This window comes from Salvelinus sp. IW2-2015, linkage group LG11 (assembly GCF_002910315.2).
Source record: "Salvelinus sp. IW2-2015 linkage group LG11, ASM291031v2, whole genome shotgun sequence".
Classification (NCBI taxonomy): Eukaryota; Metazoa; Chordata; class Actinopteri; order Salmoniformes; family Salmonidae; genus Salvelinus; species Salvelinus sp. IW2-2015.
In genome coordinates this window covers 35,584,228-35,603,946 of record NC_036851.1, presented here as the reverse complement: position 1 = coordinate 35,603,946, position 19,719 = coordinate 35,584,228, and the positions used below count along the sequence as shown (strand labels likewise).

At 43.5% G+C, this 19,719-nt stretch overlaps 1 protein-coding gene across 3 annotated transcripts in view; it reads left to right on the top strand.

Moving 5' to 3' along the window:
* The window catches only part of LOC111970290 (sodium- and chloride-dependent GABA transporter 2), a 40,712-nt gene extending 21,275 nt beyond the window's left edge, over positions 1-19,437 (top strand). For 2 of the 3 annotated variants that reach the window (XM_023996944.2, XM_023996945.2), the window contains 11 exons: positions 8,173-8,260; positions 9,168-9,300; positions 11,853-11,987; positions 12,252-12,355; positions 13,007-13,131; positions 13,359-13,471; positions 13,703-13,840; positions 14,271-14,373; positions 18,392-18,492; positions 18,665-18,835; positions 19,162-19,437. In XM_023996944.2, coding sequence (XP_023852712.1) covers positions 8,173-8,260; positions 9,168-9,300; positions 11,853-11,987; positions 12,252-12,355; positions 13,007-13,131; positions 13,359-13,471; positions 13,703-13,840; positions 14,271-14,373; positions 18,392-18,492; positions 18,665-18,835; positions 19,162-19,320 — 1,370 coding nt within the window. In that variant the 3' untranslated portion in view covers positions 19,321-19,437. Of the gene's footprint in view, positions 1-8,172; positions 8,261-9,167; positions 9,301-11,852; positions 11,988-12,251; positions 12,356-13,006; positions 13,132-13,358; positions 13,472-13,702; positions 13,841-14,270; positions 14,374-14,631; positions 14,710-18,391; positions 18,493-18,664; positions 18,836-19,161 lie in introns of those variants that run through there. The other variant, XR_002878098.2, reaches the window with a different exon arrangement.
* The last annotated feature ends 282 nt before the right edge of the window (positions 19,438-19,719 follow it).

Genomic DNA, 19,719 nt, shown 5'->3' with positions numbered 1-19,719 from the left:
GTGTTAACCTTTCTAGGGTATGTGGGACGGTAGCATCTCACCTCGTCAACAGCCACTGAAACTGCAGGGCGCCAAATTCAAAACAACAGAAATCCCATAATTAAATTTCCTCAAAAATACATGTATTGTACACCATTTTAAAGATACACTTGTTGTAAATCCAGCCACAGTGTCCGATTTCAAAAAGGCTTTACGACGAAAGCAAACCAAACGATTATGTTAGGTCAGAGCCAAGTCACAGAAAAACACAGCCATTTTTCCAGCCAAAGAGAGGAGTCACAAAAAGCAGAAATATAGATAAAATGAATCACTAACCTTTGATGATCTTCATCAGATGACACTCATAGGACTTCATGTTATACAATACATGTATGTTTTGTTCGGTAAAGTTCATATTTATATCCAAAAATCTGAGTTTACATTGGCGCGTTATGTTCAGTAGTTCCAAAACATCCGATGATTTTGCAGAGAGCCACATCAATTTACAGAAATAGTCATCATAAATTTTTATGAAAATACAAGTGTTWTACATGGAATTTTAGATGCACTTCTCCTTAATGCAACCGCTGTGTCAGATTTTAAAAAAACTTTACGGAAAAAGCAAACCATGCAATAATCTGAGTACGGCGCTCAGACGACAAATCAACCCAAAGAGATATCTGCCATGTTGGAGTCAACAGAAGTCAGAAATAGCATTATAAATATTCACTTACCTTTGATGATCTTCATCAGAATGCACTCCCAGGAATCACAGTTCCACAATAAATGTTTGTTTTGTTCAATAATGTCCATCATTTATGTCCAAATTCCTCCTTGTTGTTCGCGCGTTCAGTACATAATTAAACTCACGACGCGCGTGCAAGTCCAGAGGAAAGTACGGACGAAAAGTCAAAAAAGTTATTTTACAGTCCGTAGAAACATGTCAAACGAATTATAGAATCAATCTTTAGGATGTTTTTAACATAAATCTTCAATAATGTTCCAACCGGAGAATTCCTTTGTCTTCAGAAATGCAATGGAACTCAAGCTAACTCTCACATGAACGCGCATGGTCAGCTCGTGGCACTCTGGGAGAGACCTTACTCAATCCCCTCTCATTTGCCCCCACTTCACAGTAGAAGCATCAAACAGGGTTCTAATGACTGTTGACATCTAGTGGAAGCCTTAGGAAGTGCAACATGACCCCATTTCCACTGTATCTTGGATAAGCAAAGAGTTGAAAACCTACAAACCTCAGATTTCCCACTTCCTGGTTGAATTTCTTCTCAGGTTTTTGCCTGCCTTATGAGTTCTGTTATACTCACAGACATCCTTCAAACAGTTTTAGAAACTTCAGAGTGTTTTATATCCAAAGCTACTAATAATATGCATATCCTAGGATCTGGGCCTGAGTATCAGGCAGTTTACTCTGGGCATGCTTTTCATCCGGACGTGAAAATACTGCCCCCTACCCAAGAGAGGTTAACAACCCTCCAGACGAGCTTCAATGCCATACAACTCTCCTTCCGTGGCCTCCAGCTGCTCTTAATTACAAGTAAAACTAAATGCATGCTCTTCAACCGCTGCCTGCACCTGCCCGTTCTGATTTAGAATATGTGGACAACTACAAATACCTAGGTGTCTGGTTAGACTGTAAACTCTCCTTCCAGACTCACATCAAACATCTCCAATCCAAAGTTAAATCTAGAATTGGCTTCCTATTTCGCAACAAAGCATCCTTCACTTATGCTGCCAAACATACCCTCGTAAAACTGACCATCCTACCGATCCTCGACTTCGGCGATGTCATTTACAAAATAGCCTCCAATACCCTACTCAATAAATTGGATGCAGTCTATCACAGTGCCATCCGTTTTGTCACCAAAGCCCCATGTACTACCCACCACTGCGACCTGTACGCTCTCGTTGGCTGGCCCTCACTTCATACTCGTCACCAAACCCACTGGCTCTACATCTACAAGACCCTGCTAGGTAAAGCCCCCCTTATCTCAGCTCGCTGATCACCATAGCAGCACCCACCTGTAGCACGCGCTCCAGCAGGTATATCTCTCTGGTCACCCCCAAAGCCAATTCCTCCTTTGGCCGCCTCTCCTCCCAGTTCTCTGCTGCCAATGGCTGGAGCGAACTACAAACATCTCTGAAACTGGAAACACTTATCTCCCTCACTAGCTTTAAGCACCAGCTGTCAGAGCAGCTCACAGATTACTGCACCTGTACATAATTTAGCCCAAACAACTACCTCTTCCCCTACAGTATTTATTTATTTATTTATTTTGCTCCTTTGCACCCCATTATTTCTATTTCTACTTTGCACATTCTTCCACTGCAAATCTACCATTCGTGTTTTACTTGCTATATTGTATTTACTTCGCCACCATGGCCTTTTTTTGCCTTCACCTCCCTTATCTCATCTCACTCGCTCACATTGTATATAGACTTATTTTTCTACTGTATTATTGACTGTATGTTTGTTTTTCTCCATGTGTTGTTGTATGTGTCGAACTGCTTTGCTTTATCTTGGCCAGGTCGCAATTGTAAATGAGAACTTGTTCTCAACTTGCCTACCTGGTTAAATAAAGGTGAAATAAATAAAATAAAAATCCTGCTACTCCGTCCTGGATTCCCCACTCTACTACTCCCTTGGATTCCCCTCCGGACCTGCTTATCCTGTTTCAACCCCTCTCGCTCCAGCCTCAGCCTCAGCCTCCGCACCTGGTTTCCAGAAACCCTCCCGCGCTTCCCCTGACCTGCACTCCATCTTCCCCATCTTTCAATAAATACCTTGGTTACTTCATCCCAGTCTCCTCGTCTGAGTCTGTTCTTGGATTCCCCTGTTCCACTCCGCGTAACAGTACGATCTGGCCAAAGAGATCAACCCAGCAGACTGCTACTCTCCACCAAACCCTCTTCAGCCAAGGCGCCCTGCTCGAGCAACATGACCAAGCCCTGAAGACCCTTCTGGAGCACATCAAGGAGTTTTCACAGAGCCTGTCTGACCTACCGGGCCAACCCTTCGCCCAGAGCTTACAACCAGTTCCAAGTCCTTCTCCTCCGCTCCAGGAGCCGTTTGTTTCCGACTCCCGAGCATTACGATGGCAACCTCGGAGCTTGCAGAGCCTTTTTGGTACAATGTTCACTAGTATTTGAGCAACAGCCCTACTCTTATGCTAGCGAACGGGCCAAGATTTCATATCTGATGGTCTGGCTCCGTGGAGCAGCGCTTACCTGGGCCACGGCGGTGTGGGAGAGACCCCCCATCTGCTTCTCCTACTCCAGATTCACGGAGTGGATAAAGAAAGTCTTCGACCACCCGGTCTGCGGTAAGGATGCCACTAAATGACTCCTGTCCCTCTATCAAGGTCCCCATAGTGTTGCTGAGGTGGCATGTGGGTTTCGCACCTTCGCCGCTGGGAGCGGCTGGAATGAGGAGGCCCTTCAGGGAGCATTCCGGAACGCGCTCACTGAGATCCTCAAGGACGAGTTGGTGTCCAGGGATGAGCCTGATGGACTTGATGAACTCATCGCTCTCGCTATCCGCATCGACAACCGTCTCCGTGAGCGTCGGAGGGAGAGGGTAGGTAGGGTTGCATGTCCCATAACATCTGCCTCTGTGCCTTGTCCTCCTTCTCCGACTGCATCTCATTCCCAGGCTAGTCCAGATCCTGAACCCATGCAGCTCGGCCGGGCCCTCCTCTTTCCAGAGGAGAAGCAACGACGAATCGGCGCTAGGAGCTGCCTATATTGTGGCAAGGTTTGTCACTTTGTCTCCACTTGTTCACTGTGTCCAGCAAAAGAGGGGGCTCGGCAGTAGTTGGCAGTACTGTTGAGCCAAATCGCCCGCCCATCTTCCCCCAGACCCCTGATTGAAGGCAACCTTGTGTGGCAGAGCCAGGCTTTTCCTCTGTCTGCTCTCATCGATTCGGTCGCAGATGAGAGCTTCCTGGACCGAGGTGTCGTTACCCAGTTGGGCCTGGACACTGTCCCACTCGATTCACCCCTCGATGCCAAAGCTCTCAATAGACAGCTCCTCRMCCGTGTCTGTGAGAGAACCGTCCCTGTCATCCTGCGTCTCTCTGGAAATCATCAGGAAAAGATCAGTTTCCACATAATCGACTGTCCTTACTCTCCCCTGGTTCTTGGCCATCCATGGTTAAAGCTACACAACCCACAGATTGATTGGACCACCGGAAAGGTAACCACTTGGAGTTCATTTTGTCACTCTAATTGTTTACTTTCTGCCCTTCCCCCTGCCTTGTCTGTGCCCCAGTTCATTCCAGAACCTCCTGACCTGTCATCAGTTCCTCCTGAGTATCACGATCTAGCTCCTGTGTTCAGCAAGCACCACGCCCTGTCGCTGCACTCATCGGCCGTACAACCTCCAACCATTGACCTCCAACCTGGAGGTCCTCTCCCCAGTAGCCGGTTGTTTAACCTCTCTCGTCCCGAGCAAGAGGCTATGGGGTGATACATCCAGGATTCTCTGTCTGCAGGACTTATCAAGCCATCTTCCTCCCCGGTGGGTGCTGGGTTTTTCTTTGTGAAGAAGAAGGATGGGTCACTGAGGCCATGCATAGACTTCCGTGGGCTGAATAATATCACTGTTAAGAACAAGTACCCCTTGCCACTCATCAGCTCTGCATTTTCCCCCCTCCATGGTGCCACGGTGTTTACCAAACTCGACCTCCGGAATGCCTACCACCTTGTCCGCATAAGAGAGGGGGACGAGTGGAAGACTGCATTCAACACAACACATGGTCACTTTGAGTATTTGTTCATGCCTTTAAGTCTTACTAACGCCCCTGCTGTTTTCCAGAACCTAGTCAATGACGTGCTTAGGGCTGTGATTGGACGCTTCGTTTTTGTCTATTCAGATGACATCCTGATTTTTTCCAAGGATCCTGAGGCTCACCAGCAACACGTTCACCAAGTTCTTCAATGGCTGTTGGAGAATAAGCTATTTGTTAAAGCTGAAAAATGTGAGTTGCATGCTGCCACAGTGTCTTTCCTGGGTTATATTATTGCACAGGGACAGTTACGTATGGACCCCGCCAAGGTCATGGCAGTCACAGAGTGGCCCGCACCCTCCAACCTGAAGCAGCTACAGCGTTTCCTGGGGTTTGCACATTTTTACAGACATTTCATCCGCAACTACAGCCGACTGGCAGCACCTTTCACCACTTTCACCTCCACTCCGTTCCACTGGACTCCTGAGCCAGAGGCAGCTTTCCTGGAAGCGTCACTTCACCTCCGCTCCTTGCTCAGCCCGACCCAGAACTCCAGTTCATCGTGGAGGTGGACGCCTCTGACACCGGGGTAGGTGCTGTTCTGTCTCAAGTTCCCCCTCTGATCAGAAGGTCCACCCATGTGCATTCTTTTCCCATAAGCTCTCACCTGCAGAGAGGAATTTTGACATTGGAAACCGGGAACTCCTGGCAGTTAAGCTGGCTCTGGAGGAATGGCGTCACTGGCTGTAGGGCTCTGTAACCCCCTTCATCGTGTGGACTGACCATAAAAACCTGTCCTACATCCAGACCGCCAAACGTCTGAACTCCCGGCAAGCCAGGTGGGCCTTGTTCTTCGGTAGATTCAATTTCACGCTCACTTATTTCCCCTGTTCGAAGAATACCAAGCCTGATGCCCTCTCTCGACATTTCACCACCGACAACATGGGTACCGAGCCAGAAGCCATTGTGCCATCCACCTGCATTGTTGCCGCCGTCACCTGGGAGATCAAGTCCCATATCCGCCAGGCTCAGCAGAACCAGCCTGACCCGGGTAACGGTCCTAGTAATGCTCTGTTTGTTCCAGATTGTGTTTGCTCTGATGTTCTTCAGTGGGGCCATTCTACCCACCTCACCTGTCACCCTGGTATGAATCGGAGCCTCGCCTTCCTGCGTCAGCGCTTTTGGTGGCCCACCATGGAGGGAGATGTCCGGGAGTTTGTCTCAGCCTGTTTGGTTTGTGCCCGGAACAAAACCTCCACTAAACCCACTTCCGGTCTGCTCCACCCTCTTCCCATACCCTGTCGTCGCTGGTCACACATAGCTCTGGACTTCGTCACTGGCCTTCCCCCATCTAACGGTAACTCCGTCATCCTCACCATTATTGACAGGTTTTCCAAAATGGCTCACTTCATTCCCCTCTCCAAGCTCCCGTCCTCCAGGGAGACTGTGGACCTGTTAGTATCACATGTGTTTTGTCTGCATGTCATCCCCACTGACATCGTTTCCGACAGAGGACCCCAGTTTACCTCCCAGGTATGCAGATTCTTATGTTCAGCTCTTGGTATCAATGTCAGTCTTTCTTCTGGATATCCCCCCCAGACCAACGGCCTGACCGAACGGGCCAACCAAGAGATTGCCCTACGCTGTGTGACTTCTGCTAACCCTTCCTCCTGGAGCGCTCAGCTACCCTGGGTTGAATATGCTCACAACACCCTCACCAAAGCCTCATCAAGTATGTCACCCTTTGTGTGGGTGCTCTCGGTTACCAACTCCCCATGTTCCCTGCCCAAGAGGTTGAGATTGCGGTTCCCTCTGTCCAGAACCATCTGCGCCATCGTCACCCAAACTGGAGGAAGGCTTTGGCTGCCATTCTTTGTGCCTCCGACAGGACCCAGTCCCAAGCCAACCTTCAGCTCCAGTCTACATCCCCGGGTCAAAAGGTATGGCTCTCATCAAAGAACCTGCCATTGAATGTGGCATCGAAGAAACTTTCCCCCCGATTCATTGGTCCCTTTGAAATTGACACCTCTCTGCGGTGTGCCTGAAACTCCCACCCAGATCCATCCTACCTTCCATGTATCCCTGATTAAACCTGTCTGCTCCAGTTCCCTGTCTCTTCCTGCAGCAGCTCCTCCACTCCCTCTGCTCATCGCTGACCATCCTGCCTATACCGTCCAGCGGCTTCTGGACGTGCGCCGTCGTGGCTGGCAATACCTGGTGGACTGKGAGGGATACGGGCCTGAGGGGCGCTGCTGGGTGCCCCGCCGTCACATTCTGGACCCCTTCCTCTTACGGGATTTCTACACCTCACACCCAGATAAGCCTGGTTGGAGGGGGTGGAGGGGGTGGTACTGTCACATCTGCTCCCGCAATGCACTCTACCGCTCATCCTGTGTCTCCTTGACCTGCCGCCGCCAGTACTCGCTCCCTCTCTCTCTGTGTGTGTGATTGTGTGGGCGGAGACAGGTGTGCTGGAGTTAGAGCAGATCCCCACCAGCTGCAACCTGTTCCATAATCAAGACCTCTACAAAAACTCAGCCCTGCCACTTCCACGCTGCCAGATTGTAATCTTCTACTCAGTCAGTCTTAGTTTCTAGCCATTTGTTACTATTCAGATCCTGTTATGCCTGTTCCTCTCTGCTATAGTTCTGCCCGCTCTGACTGGTCCCTGTCTCCAGTCCCACGTCTACTCTGTCCTGGATTCCCCACTCTACTACTCCCCTAGATTCCCCTCCGGATCTGCTTACCCTGTCTCAACCCCTCTCGCTCCAGCCTCAGCCTCAGCCTCCGCACCTGGTTTCCAGAAACCCGCCTGAGCTTCCCCTGACCTGCACTCCATTTCCCCCCTGTCAATAAATACCTTGGTTACTTCATCCCAGTCTCCTCATCTGAGTCTTGGATTCCACTGTTCCTCTCCGTGTAACACTATCTAGTTCCAGTACAGACCAAGTGGTGCTTGTTTTGATTGTATTAGGTTAGTGTCATTATTAGCTTGTTTTACCACTTCATTTGTAAGTAGTAAGTATCAGATACAAAAAGGTGGGGGAGGAAGTTTGTAGTTTATGATGTTACCCTGATCTACTGAGTCCGCTAGATGGCATTACAGGACGTGGGTGATAATATAGACTACCACTGTAATCTTAAATGTTTCCCCAAGTTATCTAAGGGCGCAATATTTTCTGATGTATTTTTAAGCTAAGTTTGAGCTCCCACTGAGCTGCTCATGCTGTCTCTGCATTAGACATTGTTTTGCCTCAATATCTAAACTTAGGTTTTCATTTCCAGCCTATATTATGTTTTGTTTGACTGGGTTAAAACAATAGGGTGTCTATTGACAAAACAAAATGATAATCTCCAACCTTTGCAAGAACAATAAACATTCTGTATACACATATTACTTGAACTATTAAACTCGTCTTATTTTTAATGAAAAGTATTTCTCCCATAGAATCTTGTGTAGAATTTGACAAGAGGAATCAGTCAGCTAACTGGACAGTCCCTGTGAATGCAACTTCACCTGCGACAGAGTTCTGGGAGTAAGTGTCATGTACAGTACTTACTGTAATATTCTAAGTGATTCTATTTCTACACTACTCTCTCCACATGGATTCTTATAGCTACTGTACACTCTACTGTGATTCTTATAATAATCAAGTGTAGTCATGTGCCAATGTTCTCATAATCACTTTTTCTCATGATCAAGTAATTCACAAGTTATTATTATGTGTTTTCCATTTAACCATGAATCTTTAATTAAATATCTCAACAAAGGTCTGTGTATGCCCGATAGATTTATATGGTTACTATTTCTCTCTTGTTGCCAACTATCATGTCAACACACATCCTTCGAAACTAATTAAACCTAAAAGCACAAAAGTCTCATAGCAGTTTAAAATACTGTCAATATGTTCAAAATAATACTTTATCAGGGCAAATCAATAGGACTCAATCCTTACAGCTGTATTGACTTTGGGAGTTTCTGCAGCTGCTGATTGAAGATGTGTCTTGAAAAGTACAGAAGTTATCATACAGTTACTTCATTTTTAGGAATTGCACAACTGCAGTTTCTTCACTATTCTGTCTTTTCAATGTGATATCTAAAACATCTCAAGATGTCTCTCTGTAAAATAGTGTTAAGGGAAGGCATAGTGTCCAACCCAACCCTGTTCGTGACGTCTGTTCTCAGGGATTAGTGTTTGGTTCAGACCACTTTGGAGAGATAGTTAGCTCCATATCCAAATGATTTAATTAATCCTTAGAACACTTTATTAATCCATAACAAGACAGAAATTGGTCTAGGCCGGGCCTATACCAACACAATGACAACCTTTTGAAGGGAGCAAATTATACATTAGTCAGGGTTACATTTTTGATACGTAGTATTTTTATTAAGCGTATGTGAACCCAGTGAGATTAAGAATGAAATGTGCCTGCTGTTTCCAGGCGCAGGGTGTTGAGCATCTCCACAGGGATAGAACAGATTGGTAGACTGCGGTGGGAGCTGGCTCTGTGTCTGCTGCTGGCCTGGATACTCTGCTACTTCTGTGTCTGGAAAGGAGTGAAGTCTACTGGGAAGGTACAGTAGGCCAACAGTGCATGGCAAAAGTATTAATCCCCCTTGGCGTTTTTCCTGTTTTGTTGCATTACAACCTTTAATTTAAATAGATTTTAATTTGGATTTCATGTAATGGACATACACAAAATAGTTCAAATTGGTGAAGTGAAATGAAAAAAAGAACTTGTTTCAAATACAGTATATATATGTATTTTTTAACGTCCAAGTGGTGCGTGCATATGTATTCACTCCCTTTGCTATGAAGCCCCTAAATCAGATCTGGTGCAACCAATTACCTTCACATAATTAGTTAAATAAAGTCCACCTGTGTGCAATCTAAGTGTACCTGTGGATGTATTTCAAGGCCTACCTTCAAACTCAGTGCCTCTTTAATTGATATCATAGGAAAAAAGAAATCAGCCAAGACCTCAGAAAGAAAATTGTAGACCTCCACAAGTCTGGTTCATCCTTGAGAGCAATTTCCAAACACCTGAAGGTACCAGGTTCATCTGTACAAACAATAGTACGCAAGTATAAACACCATGGGACCACGCAGCCATTATACCGCTCAGGAAGGAGACGCGGTCTGTCTCCTAGAGATGAACGTACTTTGGTGCGAAAAGTGCAAATCAATCCCAGAACAACAGCAAAGAACTTTGTGACGATGCTGGAGGAAACAGGTTCAAAATTATCTATATCCACAGTAAAAGTCCTATATCGACATAACCTGAAAAGCCGCTCAGCAAGGAAGCAGCCACTGCTCCAAAACCACAATAAAAAAGCCAGACTACGGTTTGCAACTGCACATGGGGACAAAGATTGTGCTTTTTGGAGAAATGTCCTCTGGTCTGATGAAACAAAAATCTAACTGTTTGGCCTTGATGATCATCGTTATGTTTGGAGGGAAAAGGGGAACGCTTGCAAGCTGAAGAACACCTTCCCAACCGTGAAGCACGGGGGCGGCAGCATCATGTTGTGGGGGTGCTTTGCTGCAGGAGGGGCTGGTGCACTTCACAAAATAGATGGCATCATGAGGTAGGAAAATTATGTGGATATATTGAAGCAACATCTCAAGACATCAGTCAGGAAGTTAAAGCTTGGTCGCAAATGGGTCTTCCAAATGGACAATGACCCCAAGCATACTTCCAAAGTTGTGGCAAATGACTTAAGGACAACAAAGTCAAGGCATTGGAGTGGCCATCACAAATCGCTGACCTCAATCCCATGGAAAATGTGTGGGCAGAACTGAAAAAGCGTGTGCGAGCAAGGAGGCCTACAAACCTGACTCAGTTACACCAGCTCTGTCAGGAGGAGTGGGCCAAAATTCACCCAACTTATTCTGGGAAGCTTGTGGAAGGCTACCCACTGGGAATGTGATGAAATCAATAAAAGCTTAAATAAATCATTCTCTCTACTATTATTCTGACATTTCACATTCTTAAAATAAAGTGGAGATCCTAACTGACCTAAGACAAGGAATTTTTACTCGGATTAAATGTCAGGAATTGTGAAACTGAGTTTAAATGTATTTGGCTAAGGTGTATGTAAACTTCCGACTTCAACTGTAAGTAATTCAGAAGTCCAAAAATGGATGAAGCAGCTGCAAATTGCCCCTTTAAGTTTAAGTAAGAGTGGTTTTAAATGATTCAACCTACTTACCTGGAGTTGTGCAAAAGCTTTCTCAAGCTACCCCTATACCTGCAAACATTCCAGCACTGTTGCTTTCTGACATACATTTTTGCTTTATGTGCCAATTCACCATGGACATTGATATATTTTCCCAAAGGGAACAATATGTTTTGTTTTTTACAAAGTGTTCCAACTAGAAATGTGTCACATTTAGAATAATTTATTGTTTATACACTGAGTGTACAAAACATTAGGGACATCTTCCTAATATAAAGTTGCACCCCCTTTTGCACTCAGAACAGCCTCAATTTGTCAGGCATGGACTCTACAAGGTGTCGAAAGCGTTTCACAGGGATGCTGGCCCATGACTCTAATGCTTCCCACAGTTGTGTCAAGTTGGCTGGGTGTCCTTTGGGTGGTGGACCATTCTTGATACACACGGAAAACTGTTGAGCATGAAAAACCCTGCAGCGTTGCAGTCATTGACACACACAAGCCRGTGCACCTGGCACCTACTACTATACCCCGTTCGAAGGCACTTAAATTTTTTGGGTTGCCAATTCACCCTCTGAATGGCACACATACACAAACCATGTCTCAAGGCTTAAAAATACTTATTTAACCTGTCTCCTGCCCTTCATCTAGACTGACTGATTTAACAAGTGACATCAATAAGGGATCATACATTTCACCTGGATTCACCTGGTCAGTCTATGTCATGGAAAGAGCATGTGTTGCTAATGTTTTGTACACTCTGTGTAATATTCTCACTTTAGTTTTATTAACATACATTTTGCTCTTTCTGAGGCTGACGTTAAGCCCCTTGTTATATACGCACACTGTTATTTTCCCTTGATACAAACATCTTCTGAAAGGACTAAAATGTCTGTCATGGTGAATATGTTTGGTTATTTATTGTCAGGTAATATCTCTCCTCTTGATAGGTGGTGTATTTCACAGCTACCTTTCCCTATCTGATGTTGATTGTTCTATTGGCTCGGGGACTCACGTTACCTGGAGCTATTGATGGGATCAAGTTCTACCTCTACCCGGACCCTGCAAGACTGGTCGACCCACAGGTAAATAATGAGCTGTCATGCCCCTTAACATGTGTGCCAAATATCATAAGTCCGTAACAAATAGGTGATGACAATGTGGTTGTTGTAGCACCACAGGTATGTTTGGAGAGCAGCAGGTAAAACAGTAGATCAAGAAAATCATCGAAGATACCATGTGGGCAGGAAATGCAATGCATTGTCTGTTTTTTTTACTCAATGTTTTTCAGCTCATGTTCTACCTTTAAAAAGGCTTCAAAGTGATGTATACTGTGTGTACCATTGCAGGTATGGATGGATGCTGGAGCACAGGTGCTTTTCTCCTTTGGCATCTGTCAAGGGAGTCTGACTGCACTGGGCAGCTACAATCATTATAACAATGACTGCTATAAGTAAATACTTATATTTTCTTCCCTGCCAGCTGGCTGTCTATTGTATTATCATTTTTATTGAACTTTTTTTGTGTCCTTTGGGAGGTTAACTAGCCTAGGATGTAGTGGATTTGGAAATGTCCAAGTATTGTTTTTGAGCCCCACTCTGACAGTTTGAATTATGTCTGCCATTATCAAATTATTTTACACTTTTGGGTATTGGATATATACAGTATATTCTATACTATAATTTGGATCACTTCAGGAACTGTAGTGCTGTAGCTGGCCATGGCTCTCAAGTGTTTCACAGTCTCTATAGGCCATGCTGTCCTTGGCCTGAGAGTCTGGGAGCCACACACTGTTAGCATTGATTCTGACTGACCCCTTAAAGGGCCTTTTCATACATCAGAGTGTCCATGGCTCAGGCTGAGGGGGGGGGGGTCTGGCTCCTCACAGGAAGTTCTTTATCCTGGTTCACAAACAAGTGAGACAGAGAGGCGACTTAAAAGCCTGCTCCTCTTTATTGTCATTGTCTGAAGGTTTAGCTTATCTCAAATGTAGTTATTTGAATTCCTGTACAGAGTAAATTTACTCAGACCTTAGGTGCAATCCATGAGATTTGACCCGAGCTGATCTTACCTTACCTTTTCTTACCTTTTACCTCATTTATAGGGACACGTTTGTGCTGTGTTTGGTGAATGGAGGATCAAGCTTCGTTGCTGGGTTTGCTATCTTCTCTGTGTTGGGCTTCATGTCATATGAACAGGGGCTGCCCATATCTGAAGTTGCAGCATCTGGTAAGAGTACTACTAACTTCCTTGCCTGGTGCCAGATCACGTTGTGCTGTCTTGCCAATTCCTCGTGACAATGACCATAGGAGTTGGCAAAACAACACAAACAGATCCGGGGCCACCACTAACTTCCATAGTTTACCACTAACTTCTATACTTAACAATACTTCCAGAGTTTATGGTTATTTATTTTGTATGAGAATGAGAAAGTGCATGTGTCCACATTGCTACAGGTCCTGGCCTGGCGTTCATAGCCTATCCTCGTGCCGTGGCCATGATGCCTTTACCTCAGTTGTGGTCCATATGTTTCTTCGTCATGGTCATCTTGCTGGGTGCTGACACACAGGTGAGACAACAAAGGTTCAACCGCATCGAAGTTAGATTAATTATTCTTGAAATATTATCCATATGAGGCTACATTAGTAGGATAATTGTTATTTCATTGTTATTTATTACAGATGGGAAATTATTTTTATTGTTAGGATTTTTTAGTCAAGTGACGGAGCTTAATGTTGTTCATGCAACTTTGTGAGTAGGAGTAGAGGATGACTTGGCCCCTCTCTGCCCCTGGTCACAGTTTGTCAGTCTGGAGTGCCTGATGACCTCTGTGACAGACATGTTCCCCACCGTGTTTCGAAGGGGGTACCGTCGAGAGCTGCTGCTGCTTTGTCTCTGCTCTGTCTGCTTCTTCCTGGGACTCCTTCTGGTCACAGAGGTGAGTGTCTCACTACACAAGTCTTCACTCTTTTTCTCCCTTCATTCTGGCTGTGTTTTTCTAGTCTATAGTTGTCAAGCACTGGAACAAAGTTATGTCCTGACCTAGCCAATGTCTCAACACTGTCTTAGTATACCGGTCTAGTGAGACCGCTGATAGGGCCTCCCCACCCCTTTACCAGAAGTTGAAACGTGTTAAGCTGCTTTCCTGGGGGCATATGAATATTTTATTCTCACTCTGTGAGAAAGGCTAACATCTTAAGTCCTCCTGGTACTATACATACTATTGGTTACTATTTTCTAGAGAATAACATACCCTATATCATGTACCTTTGATTAACATTTTGTGATCAGACGATACCAGTGTATCGTCCGATTAGACGATTAGTCATAGTTTCACACTGTACGATCATGTCTGTTCTCTGTTGCAGGGAGGGTTATATTTTCTACAACTTTTTGACCATTACGTGTGCAGTGGCAACAATCTCCTTCTGCTCTCTGTCTGCCAGTCAATAGCAATCGGTTGGATTTATGGTAAGTCCTCAAGATTCTCTGGTGATAACAATGAAATAATGTGTCTCTTCAGGAGTTAGTTATTCGCCCTAAGCATCCATTCAGTTCCTGTTTTGGGTTATGATTTATCCTTAGAGAGGAATTCATTTATGTTGAAATATTTTGACTTTCTAAGACAGGTTTAAATTTTTTGGGATTAAGGATGTTGTGGATACGTCTATCTAAACGTGTGCCTCCAAGTTCCCTCATTTTTGCATTTGCATTTTTTGTCACGTGTAGACAGACCAGAAGGTTGAGCATCTAGGAACGTTGCTCAAATGTCCAAGCAATGTGATTTTGTCCCATGATAGCACATGTGTAAGTGAAGTCTACATTGTCTTTGAATAATACTGTATATCACTTGAAATCTTCAAATGCCAAATGATCTTACATTTTGCTCAGTTGATATACTATTCTTTCTGAACGATCACTCAGTAAGTGGCCTAAGTACTTTTAAAGCAAGAGGCACAGAAGCCAAAACAGATATTCAATAAAGTTGATTCTTACATCTCTTATAGGGACTTCTAAAGTGCAGTTCCTCTGATGTTCTTTGTGGGTTTTCAGTGTTTTAAAGTCCCAGGTGCTTAATTCAGTCTTTTGTGAAATAATTGTACACTTGTTTCTCAAGCCTATTCAATAACACTATTCAAACAATGACTGGATATATGTCTTCTATATGTCCTCTTGATTTCATCCTCTTAGTCCTTAGTCAGTAAAATTCTAGACAGTGTCTGTCTCTGCTTAGGTTTCATCTTTGTGCTCTGTCAGCTGTGTATAATACTTCCTTAGACTTTCCCCATTGAGGATATAAGCTTGATGGCATCCTGGTCTCTTGAAAACGGATGTCTGCTGTCACAGCTACTTTGGCTTTGATTGCGAAACAGAAAAGCCTTAACCATTGACAGACTAAATAAGCGCAAACGCACAAGAAAACCTTTAAATCCACATGGGTTTAACATAAGGTTTCATTAGGGTCCATTTCACTCATGTGCAGAGTGATGTTCAATTATATAATCTTGAACGCTTTTATAAGATACTACTTTTAAGATAAACATAACAATGCAAGTCATGGCATGCTATTGCAAATTGTGTCCGTTTGACTAACTTTGAAAATGTTTATTGCTTTATGGAAATAAACTGTCATTGGTTGTGAAACATGGATAGCCCCTCTCCCTTAGGCTGTGGGAGTGTGGGTCATGAAAAGATCTTGTTCATTGTTTTAGTATACTCAATCCAAGTTTATCTGTCAGAGAGGTAATGGTGTTATTTAAATAACATKTATTTACTAACATTTCCCTCAAACTGACTCCAGACATTAATCTTTCACTCCATTTGAAACATTGAAGGCAGTCTGCTGGCATGGGAAGTATTGTGTTTCAGTGTGTTCACAGCCAGACCGTGTATGTCTCTGGGGGGAATTTACAAAGACGGCAGGCAACTGTGCTGTCAGAAAAAGAAACCACCCCCAGTGTGCACCTAATGTAATACAATTAACATTAATATCAAGTGAAGCAACATGTTATGAGACCTTGTTCACATGGATAGCTGGTAAATGAGAACTGTAGTAAAGATTAAAAAATTGTTATGAATGTTCTAACCAAATGGCATGGTAATAAATGCAGGTATGCTGGCGCCACAAAGTGTTTCTGTAGGAATGAGGTGCGTGTTAGGGTAAATACTGTAGATCCTAGAAGTATTCTAATGAGAGGGAAGGAGACAGGAACACCTGAGGATGAGTCTCCTGACCTCTTACTGGAAAATGTATAGGAATACTATGGACTGAAAGGGGATATCTTGGCCGTATGTATGTATGTATGTATCAAGTGTCTCAGCGTATGAGTGCTGCACTAGGATCAGGTCCCCCCTGTTCGTGTAATCATATTCATTTTGATCTAAAAGGCTAAACGGATCCTAAATCAGCACTCCTAGTCTGAGAATCTTAATACATATGGCCCCCGGCCTTTCCTGACACACCCGATGCAGCATGTAGGAACGTATCCAGAAATTATGTCAAAAGTCATGTCAGATCTGCTGCAATTCTGTCAAAAGGTGTTATAACACCTTGGGTGCTGACTAGATAATTGTTTTACCTTTAATTTATAATGGGAATATAATTGATATGATACTTCATTATGGAGAAGCCATCCATAAGTTTGAATGAACATTATATATCTACCCGATATTTCCTTACCTACAGTTGAAGTCGGAAGTTTACATACACCTTAGCCAAATACATTTAAACTCAGTTTTTCACAATTCCTGACATTTAATCCTAGTAAAAATTCCCTAACTTAGGTCAGTTAAGATCACCACTTTATTTTAAGGATGTGAAATGTCGGAATAATAGTAGAGAGAATTATTTATTTCAGCTTTTATTTCTTTCATCACATTCCCAGTGGGTCAGAAGTTTACATACACTCAATTAGTATTTGGTAGCATTGCCTTTAAATTGTTTAACTTGGGTCAAACATTTCGGGTAGCCTTCCACAAGCTTCCCACGATAAGTTGGGTGAATTTTGGCCCATTCCTCCTGACAGAGCTGGTGTAACTGAGTCAGGTTTGTAGGCCTCCTTGCTCGCACACACTTTTTCAATTCTGCCCACACATTTTCTATAGGGTTGAGGTCAGGAATATGTGATGGCCACTCTAATAGCTTGACTTTGTTGTCCTTAAGCCAATTTGCCACAACTTTGGAAGTATGCTTGGGGTCATTGTCCATTTGGAAGACCCATTTGCGACCAAACTTTAACTTCCTGACTGATGTTGCTTCAATATATCCACACAATTTTCCATCCTCATGATGCCATCTATTTTGTGAAGTGCACCAGCCCCTCCTGCAGCAAAGCATCCCCACAACATGATGCTGCCACCCCTGTGCTTCACGGTTAGGATGGTGTTCTTCAGCTTGCAAGCATCCCCCTTTTCCCTCCAAACATAACGAGGTCAAGGCCAAGCAGTCCTATTTTTGTTTCATCAGACCAGAGGACATTTCTCCAAAAAGTACAATTTTTGTCCGCATGTGCAGTTGCAAACCGTAGTCTGGCTTTTTTATGKCTGTTTTGGAGCAGTGGCTTCTTCCTTGCTGAGCGGCCTTTCAGGTTATGTTGATATAGGACTCGTTTTACTGTGGATATATATACTTTTGTACCCGTTTCCTCCAGAATCTTCACAAGGCCCTTTGCTGTTGTTCTGGGATTGATTTGCACTTTTGGCACCAAAGTACGTTCATCTCTAGGAGACAGAACGTGTCTCCTTCCGGAGCAGTATGACGGCTGCAGTGTCCCATGGTGTTTATACTTGCGTACTATTGTTTGTACAGATGAACCTGGTACCTTCAGGTGTTTGGAAATTGCTCTCAAGGATGAACCAGACTTGTGGAGGTCTACAATTTTCTTTCTGAGGTCTTGGCTGATTTCTTTTGATTTTCCAATGATGTCAAGCAAAGAGGCACTAAGTTTGAAGGTAGGCCTTGAAATACATCCACAGGTACACCTCCAATTGACTCAAATGATGTCAATTAGCCTATCAGAACCTTCTAAAGCCATGACATAATTTTCTGGAATTTTCCAAGCTGTTTAAAGGCACAGTCAACTTAGTGTATGTAAACTTCTGACCCACTGGAATTGTGATACAGTGAAATAATCTGTCTGTAAACAATTGTTGGAAAATTTACTTGTGTCATGCACAAAGTAGATGTCCTAACCGACTTGCCAAAACTATAGTTTGTTAACAAGAAATTTGTGGAGTTGTTGAAAACGAGTTTTAATGACTATAACCTAAGTGTATGTAAACTTCCGACTTCAACACTATCATCCTAGCTGAACCCTTGATTGGTCATAAAATACTTGTGTTTCAGATCAAACCTTCAAAAGCTTCACTCAGAGCAATAATTTAACAATTCAGACTGATACTCACTGAAAATCATATAAATGAACTTCCTGAATTTGTTGAAGTGTAAACAGAGTCGACCCAAACTCTGTGTTATACCTTTTATTTACAGGAGTGGATCGTCTCTATGACAACATAGAAGATATGATTGGGTATCGTCCCTGGCCAGTGATTAAGTACTGTTGGCTTTACGTCACCCCTACAGTCTGTTTGGTGAGTGGTTGGCTCACTGCTTTGTCAAAAATCCTTCTTTAAGGAATATATACATTTCTAAAAAAATACTATAATATTATGGTTTTAATATGAATGATATTATCTCATGCAACATGCCTAAAAAACAATACACGATAGAATGACATGCCTGTTATTATTTGTTTCTCTTCAGGGTACATTCATCTTTTCCTTGGTACAATACAAGCCCCTAAAGTTCAACAAAACCTATTTGTACCCTGACTGGGCATATGCATTGGGGTGGTTCCTGGGGCTCGCCTGTGTGGCTCTGGTGCCTCTGTGGATGATCTGGAAGGTCTATCGGTCCAAATTGACAGTCTGGCAGGTAAGACTACTGTCAATGGTGGTAGTTGATACAATGCTTAGATACAATATTCATGAGAATACGAAAGTGGCGAGGAAATGCCATCTTCCTGTGCCCACGGCATACATTGCTTGGTAAACTATTTACAAAGATTACAACCTAATAACGTAGAACCATAGAAATAGGGATTTATACTTCAGTAATGACTTTGGGCTTACCAAAAACGTACATTTTGCAAAATCACAGAAATGTAATTTAGATTGTTTGGATTTATTACTCTTCTTTGATCAGAACTGTGAAATGCATGTTATTGGATTTCTGTTTTTATCGACGACCTGCTTTCACAGAGCCTAAAACAACTATGTCGCCCAGAAACCAACAAGGCCCTCAACCAGAAGCAGCAAACTCCTGAACAGTGCCCTCTGAACCCAGATTCCATTCTTAATCCAACTGCAAATCATGAGTACAAGGGAAGTGCCATAGTTGAGCTAGAGATGCACACATGACATCTTGCTAATTTGAAAACATGATACATAGTACTTTTGATATATTTTCAGTGCCCAATTAAACAGTCCATACGTAAGTATTGTATATTTGAGGAATATATGCAAATAAAAAAATGGTATTCATTTTGTATTTTTTTTCTCCAGATCTCAGATATTGTATTGAGGTAATTTATGTCTTACCTCAGCTATTCTACCTATACTGTATATAGGACCCACCTTAGTGGTGGATGGCAGCCATATTTTTGGGATAGGACTTTTATAAATGTTATTTGCACTGTGAGTTTTCAAATACTTTTAACCTCTAATTCCTCCCAAACCCGGATCCGGGAGCACCCCCCACAGTAAAAAAGCTGACTAGCATAGCGTCACAAGTAAATACTAGCATCTAAATATCATTAA